At 51.8% G+C, this 14,300-nt stretch overlaps 1 protein-coding gene across 3 annotated transcripts in view; it reads left to right on the top strand.

The window, feature by feature from the left end:
* Positions 1–14,300, top strand: part of KATNAL2 (katanin catalytic subunit A1 like 2) — a 58,243-nt gene that overhangs the window by 3,422 nt on the left and 40,521 nt on the right. For all 3 annotated transcript variants that reach the window (XR_014452242.1, XM_083155311.1, XM_083155313.1), the window contains exons 2-3: positions 8,062–8,132; positions 8,728–8,894. Coding sequence is in view for 2 of the 3 variants with exons in the window: in XM_083155311.1 (XP_083011437.1) it covers positions 8,062–8,132; positions 8,728–8,894 (238 nt within the window). In the remaining variant the exon portion in view is untranslated. The remainder of the gene's footprint in view (positions 1–8,061; positions 8,133–8,727; positions 8,895–14,300) is intronic.

Raw genomic sequence — 14,300 nt, 5'->3', positions numbered from 1 at the left:
TACGGGGCAGTACGGACGGTGTAGTGGTTAGCATTACTGCCTCACAGCACTGAGGTCATGGGTTCTATCCCCACCATGTGTTATATATACGGGGCAGTACGGATGGTATAATGGTTAGCATTACTGCCTCACAGCGCTGAGGTCATGGGTTCTATCCCCACCATGTGTTATATATACGGGGCAGTACGGATGGTGTAATGGTTACATTACTGCCTCACAGCACTGAGGTCATGGGTTCTATCCCCACCATGTGTTATATATACGGGGCAGCACGGATGGTGTAATGGTTACATTACTGCCTCACAGCACTGAGGTCATGGGTTCTATCCCCACCATGTGTTATATATACGGGGCAGCACGGATGGTGTAATGGTTACATTACTGCCTCACAGCGCTGAGGTCATGGGTTCTATTCCCACCATGTGTTATATATACCGGGCAGTACGGATGGGATGCGGTCATTCGTCAGACTGCATTTAGGTCTACAGTCATTAGGTCGACCCCACTAGGTCGACTGGCAGGAAGGTCGACCTGACTTAAGGTCGACATGGGCCAAGGTCGACATGACTTAAGGTCGAATTTGCATAAAGGTCGACATGAGGAAGGTCCACTGGTCATAAGGTCGACATGGGTTTTTCACTGTTTTTTGAGCCGACGTGCCGACAGGCGGTATTTCATGCCCTACCATCCACTAGGGCGTGGTGGGAGAATAAAATAGTGTGCCCGAAGCATTGCGAGCGAAGCGAGCGATGCAAGGGTCCGATTCTCATTGCCAACTGTGTCCGTGTCGACATTCGGATCAAAAAAACAGTGAAAAACCCATGTCGACCTTATGACCAGTCGACCTTCCTCATGTTGACCTTTATGCAAATTCGACCTTAAGTCATGTCGACCTTGGCCCATGTCGACCTTAAGTCAGGTCGACCTTCCTGCCAGTCGACCTAGTGGGGTCGACCTAATGACTGTAGACCTAAATGCAGTCTGACGAATGATCCCATTCCGTACGGATGGTGTAATGGTTAGCATTACTGCCTCACAGCACTGAGGTCATGGGTTCCATTCCCACCATGTGTTATATATACGGGGCAGTACGGATGGTGTAATGGTTACATTACTGCCTCACAGCGCTGAGGTCATGGGTTCTATTCCCACCATGTGTTATATATACCGGGCAGTACGGATGGTGTAATGGTTAGCGTTACTGCCTCACAGCACTGAGGTCATGGATTCTATCCCCACCATGTTTTATATATACTGGGCAGTACGGATGGTGTAATGGTTACATTACTGCCTCACAGCACTGAGGTCATGGGTTCTATCCCCACCATGTGTTATATATACGGGGCAGTACGGACGGTGTAGTGGTTAGCATTACTGCCTCACAGCACTGAGGTCATGGGTTCTATCCCCACCATGTGTTATATATACGGGGCAGTACGGATGGTATAATGGTTAGCATTACTGCCTCACAGCGCTGAGGTCATGGGTTCTATCCCCACCATGTGTTATATATACAGGGCAGCACGGATGGTGTAATGGTTAGCATTACTGCCTCACAGCACTGAGGTCATGGGTTCTATCCCCACCATGTGTTATATATACGGGGCAGCACGGATGGTGTAATGGTTACATTACTGCCTCACAGCACTGAGGTCATGGGTTCTATCCCCACCATGTGTTATATATACGGGGCAGCACGGATGGTGTAATGGTTACATTACTGCCTCACAGCGCTGAGGTCATGGGTTCTATTCCCACCATGTGTTATATATACCGGGCAGTACGGATGGGATGCGGTCATTCGTCAGACTGCATTTAGGTCTACAGTCATTAGGTCGACCCCACTAGGTCGACTGGCAGGAAGGTCGACCTGACTTAAGGTCGACATGGGCCAAGGTCGACATGACTTAAGGTCGAATTTGCATAAAGGTCGACATGAGGAAGGTCCACTGGTCATAAGGTCGACATGGGTTTTTCACTGTTTTTTGAGCCGACATGTGCCGACAGGCGGTATTTCATGCCCTACCATCCACTAGGGCGTGGTGGGAGAATAAAATAGTGTGCCGAGCGCAGCGAGGCACCGTGCCCGAAGCATTGCGAGCGAAGCGAGCGATGCAAGGGTCCGATTCTCATTGCCAACTGTGTCCGTGTCGACATTCGGATAAAAAAAACAGTGAAAAACCCATGTCGACCTTATGACCAGTCGACCTTCCTCATGTCGACCTTTATGCAAATTCGACCTTAAGTCATGTCGACCTTGGCCCATGTCGACCTTAAGTCAGGTCGACCTTCCTGCCAGTCGACCTAGTGGGGTCGACCTAATGACTGTAGACCTAAATGCAGTCTGACGAATGATCCCATTCCGTACGGATGGTGTAATGGTTAGCATTACTGCCTCACAGCACTGAGGTCATGGGTTCCATTCCCACCATGTGTTATATATACGGGGCAGTACGGATGGTGTAATGGTTACATTACTGCCTCACAGCGCTGAGGTCATGGGTTCTATTCCCACCATGTGTTATATATACCGGGCAGTACGGATGGTGTAATGGTTAGCGTTACTGCCTCACAGCACTGAGGTCATGGATTCTATCCCCACCATGTGTTATATATACTGGGCAGTACGGATGGTGTAATGGTTACATTACTGCCTCACAGCACTGAGGTCATGGGTTCTATCCCCACCATGTGTTATATATACGGGGCAGTACGGACGGTGTAGTGGTTAGCATTACTGCCTCACAGCACTGAGGTCATGGGTTCTATCCCCACCATGTGTTATATATACGGGGCAGTACGGATGGTATAATGGTTAGCATTACTGCCTCACAGCACTGAGGTCATGGGTTCTATCCCCACCATGTGTTATATATACGGGGCAGCACGGATGGTGTAATGGTTACATTACTGCCTCACAGCACTGAGGTCATGGGTTCTATCCCCACCATGTGTTATATATACGGGGCAGTACGGACGGTGTAATGGTTACATTACTGCCTCACAGCGCTGAGGTCATGGGTTCTATTCCCACATGTGTTATATATACGGGGCAGTACGGATGGTGTAATGGTTACATTAATGGCCCCCAGCACTGAGGTCATGGGTTCTATCCCCACCATGTGTTATATATACCGGGCAGTACGGACGGTGTAATGGTTAGCATCACTGCCTCACAGCGCTGAGGTCATGGGTCGATTCCCACCATGGCCCTAACTGTGCAGAGTTTGTATATTCTCCCCGTGCTTGTGTGGGTTTACTCCAGGTACTCTGTTTCCTCCCACAATCCAAAAATATACTTGTAGACTAATGCTGCTTTCACACCGCAAAACCTGCTTAGACCAGCTATTTAAAACATTTTTTTAAAATGGGTCAGAGCAAGTTTAACCCCTTTCACATTGCATGTAAATACCTGGTCTAAAGCAGGTTTGCGGTGTGATAGCAGCCCTACCTGTATATGATAACTGGTATGCAGCCCCAGCAGAACATGACACAGGACAGTGCCGGTTTCTGGGCTGTGATGCCCCACACAGGGTAGCAGGGATGTGACCGGCTATAGGGTGCTGAGCTCAGGGCATGGGGGGTCCAAGTACCCGCTGATACAGGGCACAGTCAGGGCCGGTTGTTGGGAAGTGCCCCCCAGCTGCAGGGTACCTGGTGCAGGGCTGTCAATCCGTCCACATTGGTGCCAGCAGTTCCCAAACCTCCTCCCGGTCTCCACCGGCTCAGCTACTCCCGGCGCTTCTCCTTAGCCGCCCCCCATCCGTCCTGTCTGCCCCCCCCTCTCCGATCATTTCCTTCCTGCGCTGCCCAAGTGTGTGTGTGTGTGTGTGTGTGTGGGGGGGGGGGTCAATAGTGGTCCGCTCATTAGATATGCACAGAGTGGACCACTATTGGCTGGGTCCTAAATACCATTTCAGACCCGTATAGACAGCAAAAAGAAGAGATCTGAAACCGCACATATTACCGTTTTAAACGGTTAAAAATCTGCAAAATACATTTTTTTTAGTGTGGTCTGAAAGGGGCATAATTGGCTCCCAACAAAATTAACCCTAGAATGTCTGTGTGTGCGTGTATATGTGGTAGGGAATATAGATTGCAAGGTCCGCTGGGGCAGGGACTGTTCAAATATTCTCTGTAAAGCGCTGCGGAATCTGTGTGCGCTATATAAGAAACTGGTAATCAATGAAATAATAATGTACGTGGGTCACTTTGTGTAACCATGCCCTCACTGTTTGTGCAAACAAAGTAAAGTGTGGCACTCTGCAACAAATAATACATTACAATTGAGTAACTATGTGTCACCATGCATAGTGGTAGATTGTGTGCACAATACACTGTTGCTGTACTACATAGATAACCTGCATACATTATTGCTACGTTCACCCACTTGGACCCAACGGAGGTGCCTGTTACATGCATCAGATTTTAGCTGGAGTTAATTTTGTGCTTGTTTCATGTTGCGAAGATGAATTCTGGGGACGGGGATTAGCTGTGATGTCAGGTTGACACAAGAAAGGTTGAAGATCGACAGGGACTGAAGGTCGACATGTTTTTTTTTTAATGTTTTTTAATTTAGGCGTTTCGATCTAGATGTCTAGTTCTGGACGCTATTTAAGTGTACGGCAGCCCCTCACATCGCTCGCTGCATTTGCGATGCTTCGGGCACGGTGCACTCAGTTTTACCGGGTCCCGGGCGGCCTGTCAGTGCCCCTGGGCGCAGGCATATAGTCTACCAGTAGGATCCGGACTATTTGTCTACAGCAAAAAAGATAGACAACCATTAGGTCGACAGCATTAGTTCGACATGCAAAAAGATCAACATGCAAAAAGGTCAACACTACCATTAAGTCGACAGTCAAAAGGTCGACATGTGGTTTTTCACTGTTTTTTGAGCCGACATGTGCCGACAGGCGGTATTTCATGTCCTACCATCCACTAGGGCGAGGTGTGAGAATAAAATAGTGTGCCCGAAGCATTGCGAGCGAAGCGAGGGGCTGCGTTTCGCTTCAAACTGTGTCCATGTCGACTGTGTCGACATTTGGGTAAAAAAAAACCAGTGAAAACCCCCATGTTGACCTTTTGACTGTCGACCTAGACACTGTCGACCTAATAGTAGTGGCGACCTTTTTGCATTTCGACCTTTTTGCATGTCGACCTTTTTACGCGTCAACCTTTTTGCTTGTCGAACTAATGGTGTCGACCTAATGGTTGTCTATCTTTTTACTGTAGATTCCTTGTCCCGCTTCCTCTACCGGTGACCAGGAGAAAAGCTCCGCTGAGAAGAGAGGTTTCCTCTATAGTTCTCAGCAGAACCCCTGGGCGTGTAATTGCAGCCGTAGTTAATTATGATACAGGAGACACATTTAATTAACTTAGTTCTTAAACGTTCTGCACTGACTGTACAGTAATTGCTGTTTAATAATAGTTTCCCTTTGTGCATATTTTTTATTGTAGCAATTATTTGTAGGCAGGACAAGGTAATTCTGTGTAATAGCATCGTTTTCAGCCTTAAGATTCTATCCTTTTATACTGTACTTAACATTTAATGTCCATTTGCAGAGTGATGGTAACAGCCAGCTTCATACTCGTTATCCGGTAATTACGCCAAAGCTGACATCCAGCCTGACCGTTATGTATAGATCAAATACAGATGCCACAATGGTTCACGTACTCCATTATAGCAAATTGTGGGCCAGATTATCTAAGCTTCACAAGTGATAAAATGGAGAGTGATAAACAGCCAGCCAATCAGCTCCTGTCTGACATTTTTCAAACACAGTCTGTGACATGGCAGCTGATTGGCTTGCTGTTTATCAGTCTCCATTTTATCACTTTTGAAGCTTAGAGAATCTGGCCCTCAGTCTGCTTGGTGTAGTGGTCAGCATTACTGCCGCACAGCACCAAGGTTCTAAATATACTGTCGGTGTTCTCCTGAAAAGAATGAACCCTAATGTATAAGTGTGTAATGTAGATGGGCCAAGTGGTTCTTATCTGCCTTACAGTCTATTCTTCTATTGTCAGATGCAGGGGAGGGGTGGTGGGGGTAATCACAAATGACCTGGTTCAGTACTGCTCGCTGAAATCTCCCCCACCATCATTACACCACAAAGTCCTCACCTCAAACCTCCCTCACCATGAGTACACCATAATGTCCTAACCTCAAACCTCCCTTACCACCAGTACACCACAATCTCCTCACATCAAACCTACCCCACTATCAGTACACCATAATGTCCTCACCTCAAACCTCCCTTACCACCAGTACACCACAATGTCCTCACCTCAAACCTCCCCCACCATCAGTACACCATAATGTCCTCACCTCAAACCTCCCCCACCATCAGTACACCACAATGTCCTCACCTCAAACCTCCCCCACCATCAGTACACCATAATGTCCTCACCTCAAACCTCCCTTACCACCAGTACACCACAATGTCCTCACCTCAAACCTCCCCCACCATCAGTACACCGCAATGTCCTCACCCCAAACCTCCCCCACCATCAGTACACCATAATGTCCTCACCTCAAACCTCCCTTACCACCAGTACACCACAATGTCCTCACCTCAAACCTCCCTTACCACCAGTACACCAAAATGTCCTCACCTCAAACCTCCCTCACTATGAGTACACCAAAATGTCTTCACCTAACACCTCCATCACCACCAGTACACCACAATGTCCTCACCGAAAACCTCCCTCACTATGAGTACACCATCACCAAAATGTCCTCACCTCAAACCTCCCTCACCATCCATACACCACAATTTCCTCACCTCCAACCTTCCTCCATCAGTACACCACAATGCCCTCACCTCCAACCTCCCTCACCATCCGTACACCACAATGCCCTCACCTCCAACCTCCCTCACCATCAGTACACCATAATGTCCTCACCTCAAACCTCCCTTACCACCAGTACACCACAATGTCCTCACCTCAAACCTCCCCCACCATCAGTACACCACAATGTCCTCACCTCAAACCTCCCCCACCATCAGTACACCATAATGTCCTCACCTCAAACCTCCCTTACCACCAGTACACCACAATGTCCTCACCTCAAACCTCCCCCACCATCAGTACACCGCAATGTCCTCACCCCAAACCTCCCCCACCATCAGTACACCATAATGTCCTCACCTCAAACCTCCCTTACCACCAGTACACCACAATGTCCTCACCTCAAACCTCCCTTACCACCAGTACACCAAAATGTCCTCACCTCAAACCTCCCTCACTATGAGTACACCAAAATGTCTTCACCTAACACCTCCATCACCACCAGTACACCACAATGTCCTCACCGAAAACCTCCCTCACTATGAGTACACCATCACCAAAATGTCCTCACCTCAAACCTCCCTCACCATCCATACACCACAATTTCCTCACCTCCAACCTCCCTCCCCATCAGTACACCACAATGTCCTCACCGCAAACCTCCCTCACCATGAGTACACCAAAATGTCCTCACCGAAAACCTCCCTCACCACCAGTATGTCCTCACCGAAAACCTCCCTCACTATGTGTACACCATCACCAAAATGTCCTCACCTCAAACCTCCCTCTCCATCCATACACCACAATTTCCTCACCTCCAACCTCCCTCACCATCCATACACCACAATTTCCTCACCTCTAACCTCCCTCACCATCCGTACACCACAATTTCCTCACCTCCAATGTCCCTCACCATCAGTACACAACAATGTCTTTAGTCTGTCAAGCTCAATGCCTTGGGATCACTTCTGTGTCTGCCCCCTGCTTGTTCTGTTATCCCCATCTTCGAAATATTACCAGGATACCCCCATTTCTTCCACAAGATGCTACCAATCTCTTATGCATCACACCATCTCCCTCCATGACTACTGCAGCCCCATGCCATCTACCATTTTCTCTCCTACCCTTGTTTCAGTCCACTAAATTTACTAATATTGGAGTTTTATTGAAGATGGGATGTTGCCCCATCTTCAGTAGCTGTAGAGGTGCCTATATGTACCATGGAAGTCTGAGTATAACCCAGAGTAAAAACTGTCATTTCTTTGTTTACAGGATGAACTAAGAACTGAGGCCCGGAGGAAAAACCTTCTAATCCTCATCATGCATTACCTAACGCAGGAGGGGTAAGTGCGCGGGAGGGGTAAGTGCGCGGGAGGGGGTAAGTGCGCGGGAGGGGGTAAGTGTGTGGGAGGGGTAAGTGCGTGGGAGGGGTAAGTGCGCTCTTCCTGTACTGGGATCTGATATAGGAGCACCAGACATGATTATATAACACAGGAGGGGTAAGTGCGCAGGAGGGGTAAGTGCGCAGGAGGGGTAAGTGTGTGGGAGGGGTAAGTGTGTGGGAGGGGTAAGTGCGCTCTTCCTGTACTGGGATCTGATATAGGAGCACCAGACATGATTATATAACACAGGAGGGGTAAGTGCGCGGGAGGGGTAAGTGTGCGGCAGGGGTAATTGCGCTCTTCCTGTACTGGATTGGAAGCTGCCATGAATGTGCTGTATACTAAGTATACACTGACATGGCTAGCAGGAGAGCTTAGTGGAAGGAGATAGCTCAGCAGCCATTGAGCAGGAAGCGGCCAATGAATGATCATTTCAGTGATCAATACTTTCATACTAAGACAATGGTAGAGCGGTTAGAAGCTTATATTACAGTGACCCCTAACCTCTCCTGTGACCTCACGTACTGTATGATGTCACTTCTATTGCATCTTCCAGTTATGTGGACACTGCTAATGCCCTGGAAGAGGAAACCAAGCTGAACCTGAGGCGCTTGGAAGTTTGTGACAACATCGACCTAGAAACCATCCTCATGGAGTATGAGAGTTATTACTACATCAAGTTCCAGCGATACCCCAAGATCACCAAGAAGGCTGCAGATAGTGGTATGTGACCGATGCACATCTCCCGTGTATACAGCGTTCCCCCCCGTGTATACAGCGCTGCCCCTGTGTACATATCCCGTGTATACAGCGCTCCCCCTGTGCACATCTCCCGTGTATACAGCGTCCCCCCCGTGTATACAGCGCTGCCCCTGTGTACATATCCCGTGTATACAGCGCTCCCCCTGTGCACATCTCCCCTGTATACAGCGCTCCCCCTGTGCACATATCCCGTGTATACAGTGCTCCCCCTGTGCACATCTCCTGTGTATACAGCGCTCCCCCCGTGCACATCTCCCGTGTATACAGCGCTCTCCCTGTGCACATCTCCCGTGTATACAGCGCTCCCCCTGTGCACATATCCGTGTATACAGCGCTCCCCCTGTGCACATCTCCCGTGTATACAGCGTCCCCCCCGTGTATGCAGCGCTCCCCCTGTGCACATCTCCCGTGTATACAGCGCTCCCCCTGTGTACATCTCCCGTGTATACAGCGTCCCCCCGCCCATTGTGTATACAGCGCTGCCCCTGTGTACATATCCCGTGTATACAGCGCTCCCCCTGTGCACATCTCCCGTGTATACAGCGTCCCCCCCGTGTATACAGCGCTGCCCCTGTGTACATATCCCGTGTATACAGCGCTCCCCCTGTGCACATCTCCCCTGTATACAGCGCTCCCCCTGTGCACATATCCCGTGTATACAGTGCTCCCCCTGTGCACATCTCCTGTGTATACAGCGCTCCCCCCGTGCACATCTCCCGTGTATACAGCGCTCCCCCCGTGCACATCTCCCGTATATACAGCGCTCCCCCTGTGCACATATCCGTGTATACAGTGCTCCCCCTGTGCACATCTCCTGTGTATACAGTGCTCCCCCTGTGCACATCTCCCGTGTATACAGCGCTCCCCCCGTGCACATCTCCCGTGTATACAGCGCTCCCCCGTGCACATCTCCCGTGCATACAGCGCTCCCCCTGTGTACATCTCCCGTGTATACAGCGTTCCCCCCCCATTGTGTATACAGCGCTGCCCCTGTGCACATCTCCCGTGTATACAGCGCTCCCCCCGTGCACATCTCCCGTGTATACAGCGCTCCCCCCGTGCACATCTCCCGTGTATACAGCGCTCCCCCTGTGTACATCTCCCGTGTATACAGCGTTCCCCCCCATTGTGTATACAGCGCTGCCCCTGTGTACATATCCCGTGTATACAGCGCTCCCCCTGTGCACATCTCCCGTGTATACAGCGCTCCCCCCGTGCACATCTCCAGTGTATACAGCGCTTCCCCTGTGCACATCTCCCGTGTATGCAGCGCTCCCCCTGTGTACATATCCCGTGTATACAGCGGTCCCCCCGTGCACATCTCCTGTGTATACAGCGCTCCCCCCGTGCACATCTCCCCGTGTATACAGCGCTCCCCCTGTGCACATCTCCCGTGTATACAGCGCTCCCCCTGTGCACATCTCCCGTGTATACAGCGCTCCCCCTGTGCACATCTCCCGTGTATACAGCGCTCCCCCTGTGCACATCTCCCGTGTATACAGCGCTCCCCCTGTGTACATCTCCCGTTTATACAGCGCTCCCCCTGTGCACATCTCCCGTTTATACAGCGCTCCCCCTGTGCACATCTCCCATGTATACAGCGCTCCCCCTGTGTACATCTCCCGTGTATACAGCGCTCCCCCCGTGCACATCTCCCCTGTATACAGCGCTCCCCTCGTGCACATCTCCCGTGTATACAGCGCTCCCCCCGTGCACATCTCCCGTGTATACAGCGCTGCCCCTGTGTACATCTCACGTTTATACAGCGCTCCCCCTGTGCACATCTCCCATGTATACAGCGCTCCCCCTGTGTACATCTCCCGTGTATACAGCGCTCCCCCGTGCACATCTCCCCTGTATACAGCGCTCCCCCCGTGCACATCTCCCGTGTATACAGCGCTCCCCCCGTGCACATCTCCCGTGTATACAGCGCTGCCCCTGTGCACATATCCGTGTATACAGTGCTCCCCCTGTGCACATCTCCTGTGTATACAGCGCTCCCCCTGTGCACATCTCCTGTGTATACAGCGCTCCCCCTGTGCACATCTCCAGTGTATACAGCGCTCCCCCTGTGCACATCTCCCGTGTGTACAGCGCTCCCCCCGTGCACATCTCCCGTGTGTACAGCGCTCCCCCTGTGCACATCTCCCGTGTATACAGCGCTCCCCCTGTGCACATCTCCCGTGTATACAGCGCTCCCCCTGTGTACATCTCCCGTTTATACAGCGCTCCCCCTGTGCACATCTCCCATGTATACAGCGCTCCCCCTGTGTACATCTCCCGTGTATACAGCGCTCCCCCCGTGCACATCTCCCCTGTATACAGCGCTCCCCTCGTGCACATCTCCCGTGTATACAGCGCTCCCCCCGTGCACATCTCCCGTGTATACAGCGCTGCCCCTGTGTACATCTCCCGTTTATACAGCGCTCCCCCTGTGCACATCTCCCATGTATACAGCGCTCCCCCTGTGTACATCTCCCATGTATACAGCGCTCCCCCTGTGTACATCTCCCATGTATACAGCGCTCCCCCGTGCACATCTCCCCTGTATACAGCGCTCCCCCCGTGCACATCTCCCGTGTATACAGCGCTCCCCCCGTGCACATCTCCCGTGTATACAGCGCTGCCCCTGTGCACATATCCGTGTATACAGTGCTCCCCCTGTGCACATCTCCTGTGTATACAGCGCTCCCCCTGTGCACATCTCCTGTGTATACAGCGCTCCCCCTGTGCACATCTCCAGTGTATACAGCGCTCCCCCTGTGCACATCTCCCGTGTGTACAGCGCTCCCCCCGTGCACATCTCCCGTGTGTACAGCGCTCCCCCCGTGCACATCTCCCGTGTGTACAGCGCTCCCCCCGTGTACATCTCCCGTGTATACAGCGCTCCCCCCGTGTACATCTCCCGTGTATACAGCGCTCCCCCCGTGTACATCTCCCGTGTATACAGCGCTCCCCCCGTGTACATCTCCCGTGTATACAGCGCTCCCCCCGTGTACATCTCCCGTGTATACAGCGCTCCCCCCGTGTACATCTCCCGTGTATACAGCGCTGCCCCCGTGTACATCTCCCGTGTATACAGTTGTCCCCCTGTGCACATATCCCGTGTATACAGCGCTCCCCCTGTGCACATATCCCGTGTATACAGCTCTCCCCCTGTGCACATCTCCCGTGTATACAGCGCCCCCCCTGTGCACATCTCCCGTGTATGCAGCGCTCCCCCTGTGCACATCTCCCGTGTATACAGCACATATCCCGTGTATACAGCGCTCCCCCCGTGCACATCTCCCGTGTATACAGCGCTCCCCCCATGCACATCTCCCGTGTATACAGCGCTCCCCCCGTGTACATCTCCCGTGTATACAGCGCTCCCCCCGTGTACATCTCCCGTGTATACAGCGCTCCCCCCGTGTACATCTCCCGTGTATACAGCGCTCCCCCGTGTACATCTCCCGTGTATACAGCTCCCCCGTGTACATCTCCCGTGTATACAGCGCTCCCCCCGTGTACATCTCCCGTGTATACAGCGCTCCCCCCGTGTACATCTCCCGTGTATACAGCGCTCCCCCGTGTACATCTCTCGTGTATACAGCGCTCCCCCCGTGTACATCTCCCGTGTATACAGCGCTCCCCCCGTGTACATCTCTCGTGTATACAGCGCTCCCCCCGTGTATACAGCGCTTCCCCCGTGTACATCTCCCGTGTATACAGCGCTGCCCCCGTGTACATCTCCCGTGTATACAGCGCTCCCCCTGTGCACATATCCCGTGTATACAGCGCTCCCCCTGTGCACATATCCCGTGTATACAGCTCTCCCCCTGTGCACATCTCCCGTGTATACAGCGCCCCCCCTGTGCACATCTCCCGTGTATGCAGCGCTCCCCCTGTGCACATCTCCCGTGTATACAGCGCTCCCCCTGTGTACATCTCCCGTGTATGCAGCTCTCCCCCTGTGCACATCTCCCGTGTATACAGTGTTCCCCCTGTGCACATCTCCCGTGTATGCAGTGTTCCCCCTGTGCACATCTCCCGTGTATACAGTGTTCCCCCTGTGCACATCTCCCGTGTATACAGTGTTCCCCCTGTGCACATCTCCCGTGTATGCAGCGCTCCCCCTGTGCACATATCCCGTGTATACAGCTCTCCCCCTGTGCACATCTCCCGTGTATACAGCGCTCCCCCTGTGCACATCTCCCGTGTATACAGCGCTCCCCCTGTGCACATCTCCCGTGTATACAGCGCTCCCCCCGTGTACATCTCCCGTGTATACAGCGCTCCCCCCGTGCACATCTCCCGTGTATACAGCGCTCCCCCCGTGCACATCTTCCGTGTATACAGCGCTCCCCCCGTGTACATCTCCCGTGTATACAGCGCTCCCCCTGTGCACATCTCCTGTGTGTACAGCGCTCCCCCTTTGCACATCTCCTGTGTGTACAGCGCTCCCCCTGTGCACATCTCCCGTGTGTACAGCGCTCCCCCTGTGCACATCTCCAGTGTATACAGCGCTCCCCCTGTGCACATCTCCCGTGTGTACAGCGCTCCCCCTGTGCACATCTCCAGTGTATACAGCGCTCCCCCCGTGCACATCTCCCGTGTATACAGCGCTCCCCCCGTGCACATCTCCCGTGTATACAGCGCTCCCCCCGTGTACATCTCCCGTGTATACAGCGCTCCCCTGTGTACATCTCCTAATTGTCCTGGTTACAGCAGAGGGGATTGTCCCATGTTCTCCCACTACACCTGGATCAAAGGATATACCATGTCTAGTCCAACAGTCAATAAGCTGACCCCCAAAAAAATCAACATTGACAATATGTTGACATGAAAAGATGACGCATGAAAATGCCACCAAGAGTTTTTCACTTTTTTTTTCTATCAGTGTCAACACCTGAGAACATGGCCCCCCAATTATTGTAATGCATTCCCTCGCATGGCTGGCCAAGCCAGATGCCTACAACTGCGCTCAGGTCAGGACACTATCTGTCCCAAACGGAGTACACGTAGATGTTAAAGTAAAGTCCAAAAAATTAAGAAAAAAAAATCATGAAAAACTCATGTCAAGCCTTTTGTCAAGGTCAACGGCCTATGACATAGACGAAAACGCAGTGACTCAGCCGCGCCCCCTATCAGAGGTGACAGTCTTACAGGTAAATTATGCGTGGAATTCACAGCGAAGGAACATAGGAGGAGAGATATCAAAGTTTGGACAGATAAAGTACCGACCAATCAGCTCCTAAGTCTAATATTTCAATCACAGCCTGTAAAATGAGAGAAGGACTGATTCCGCTGATGAGCGCATGGATGTTGGGGCTCAGGTAGTGTGTATCTCTATGGGGGAATATCTTATTGGATGTGATGCCCCTTTCT

Source organism: Crinia signifera, chromosome 1 (assembly GCF_055691185.1).
Source record: "Crinia signifera chromosome 1, ASM5569118v1, whole genome shotgun sequence".
Lineage (NCBI taxonomy): Eukaryota > Metazoa > Chordata > Amphibia > Anura > Myobatrachidae > Crinia > Crinia signifera.
Note: the sequence above shows the minus strand (reverse complement) of the source record. Positions and strands in the feature narration are given on the sequence as shown.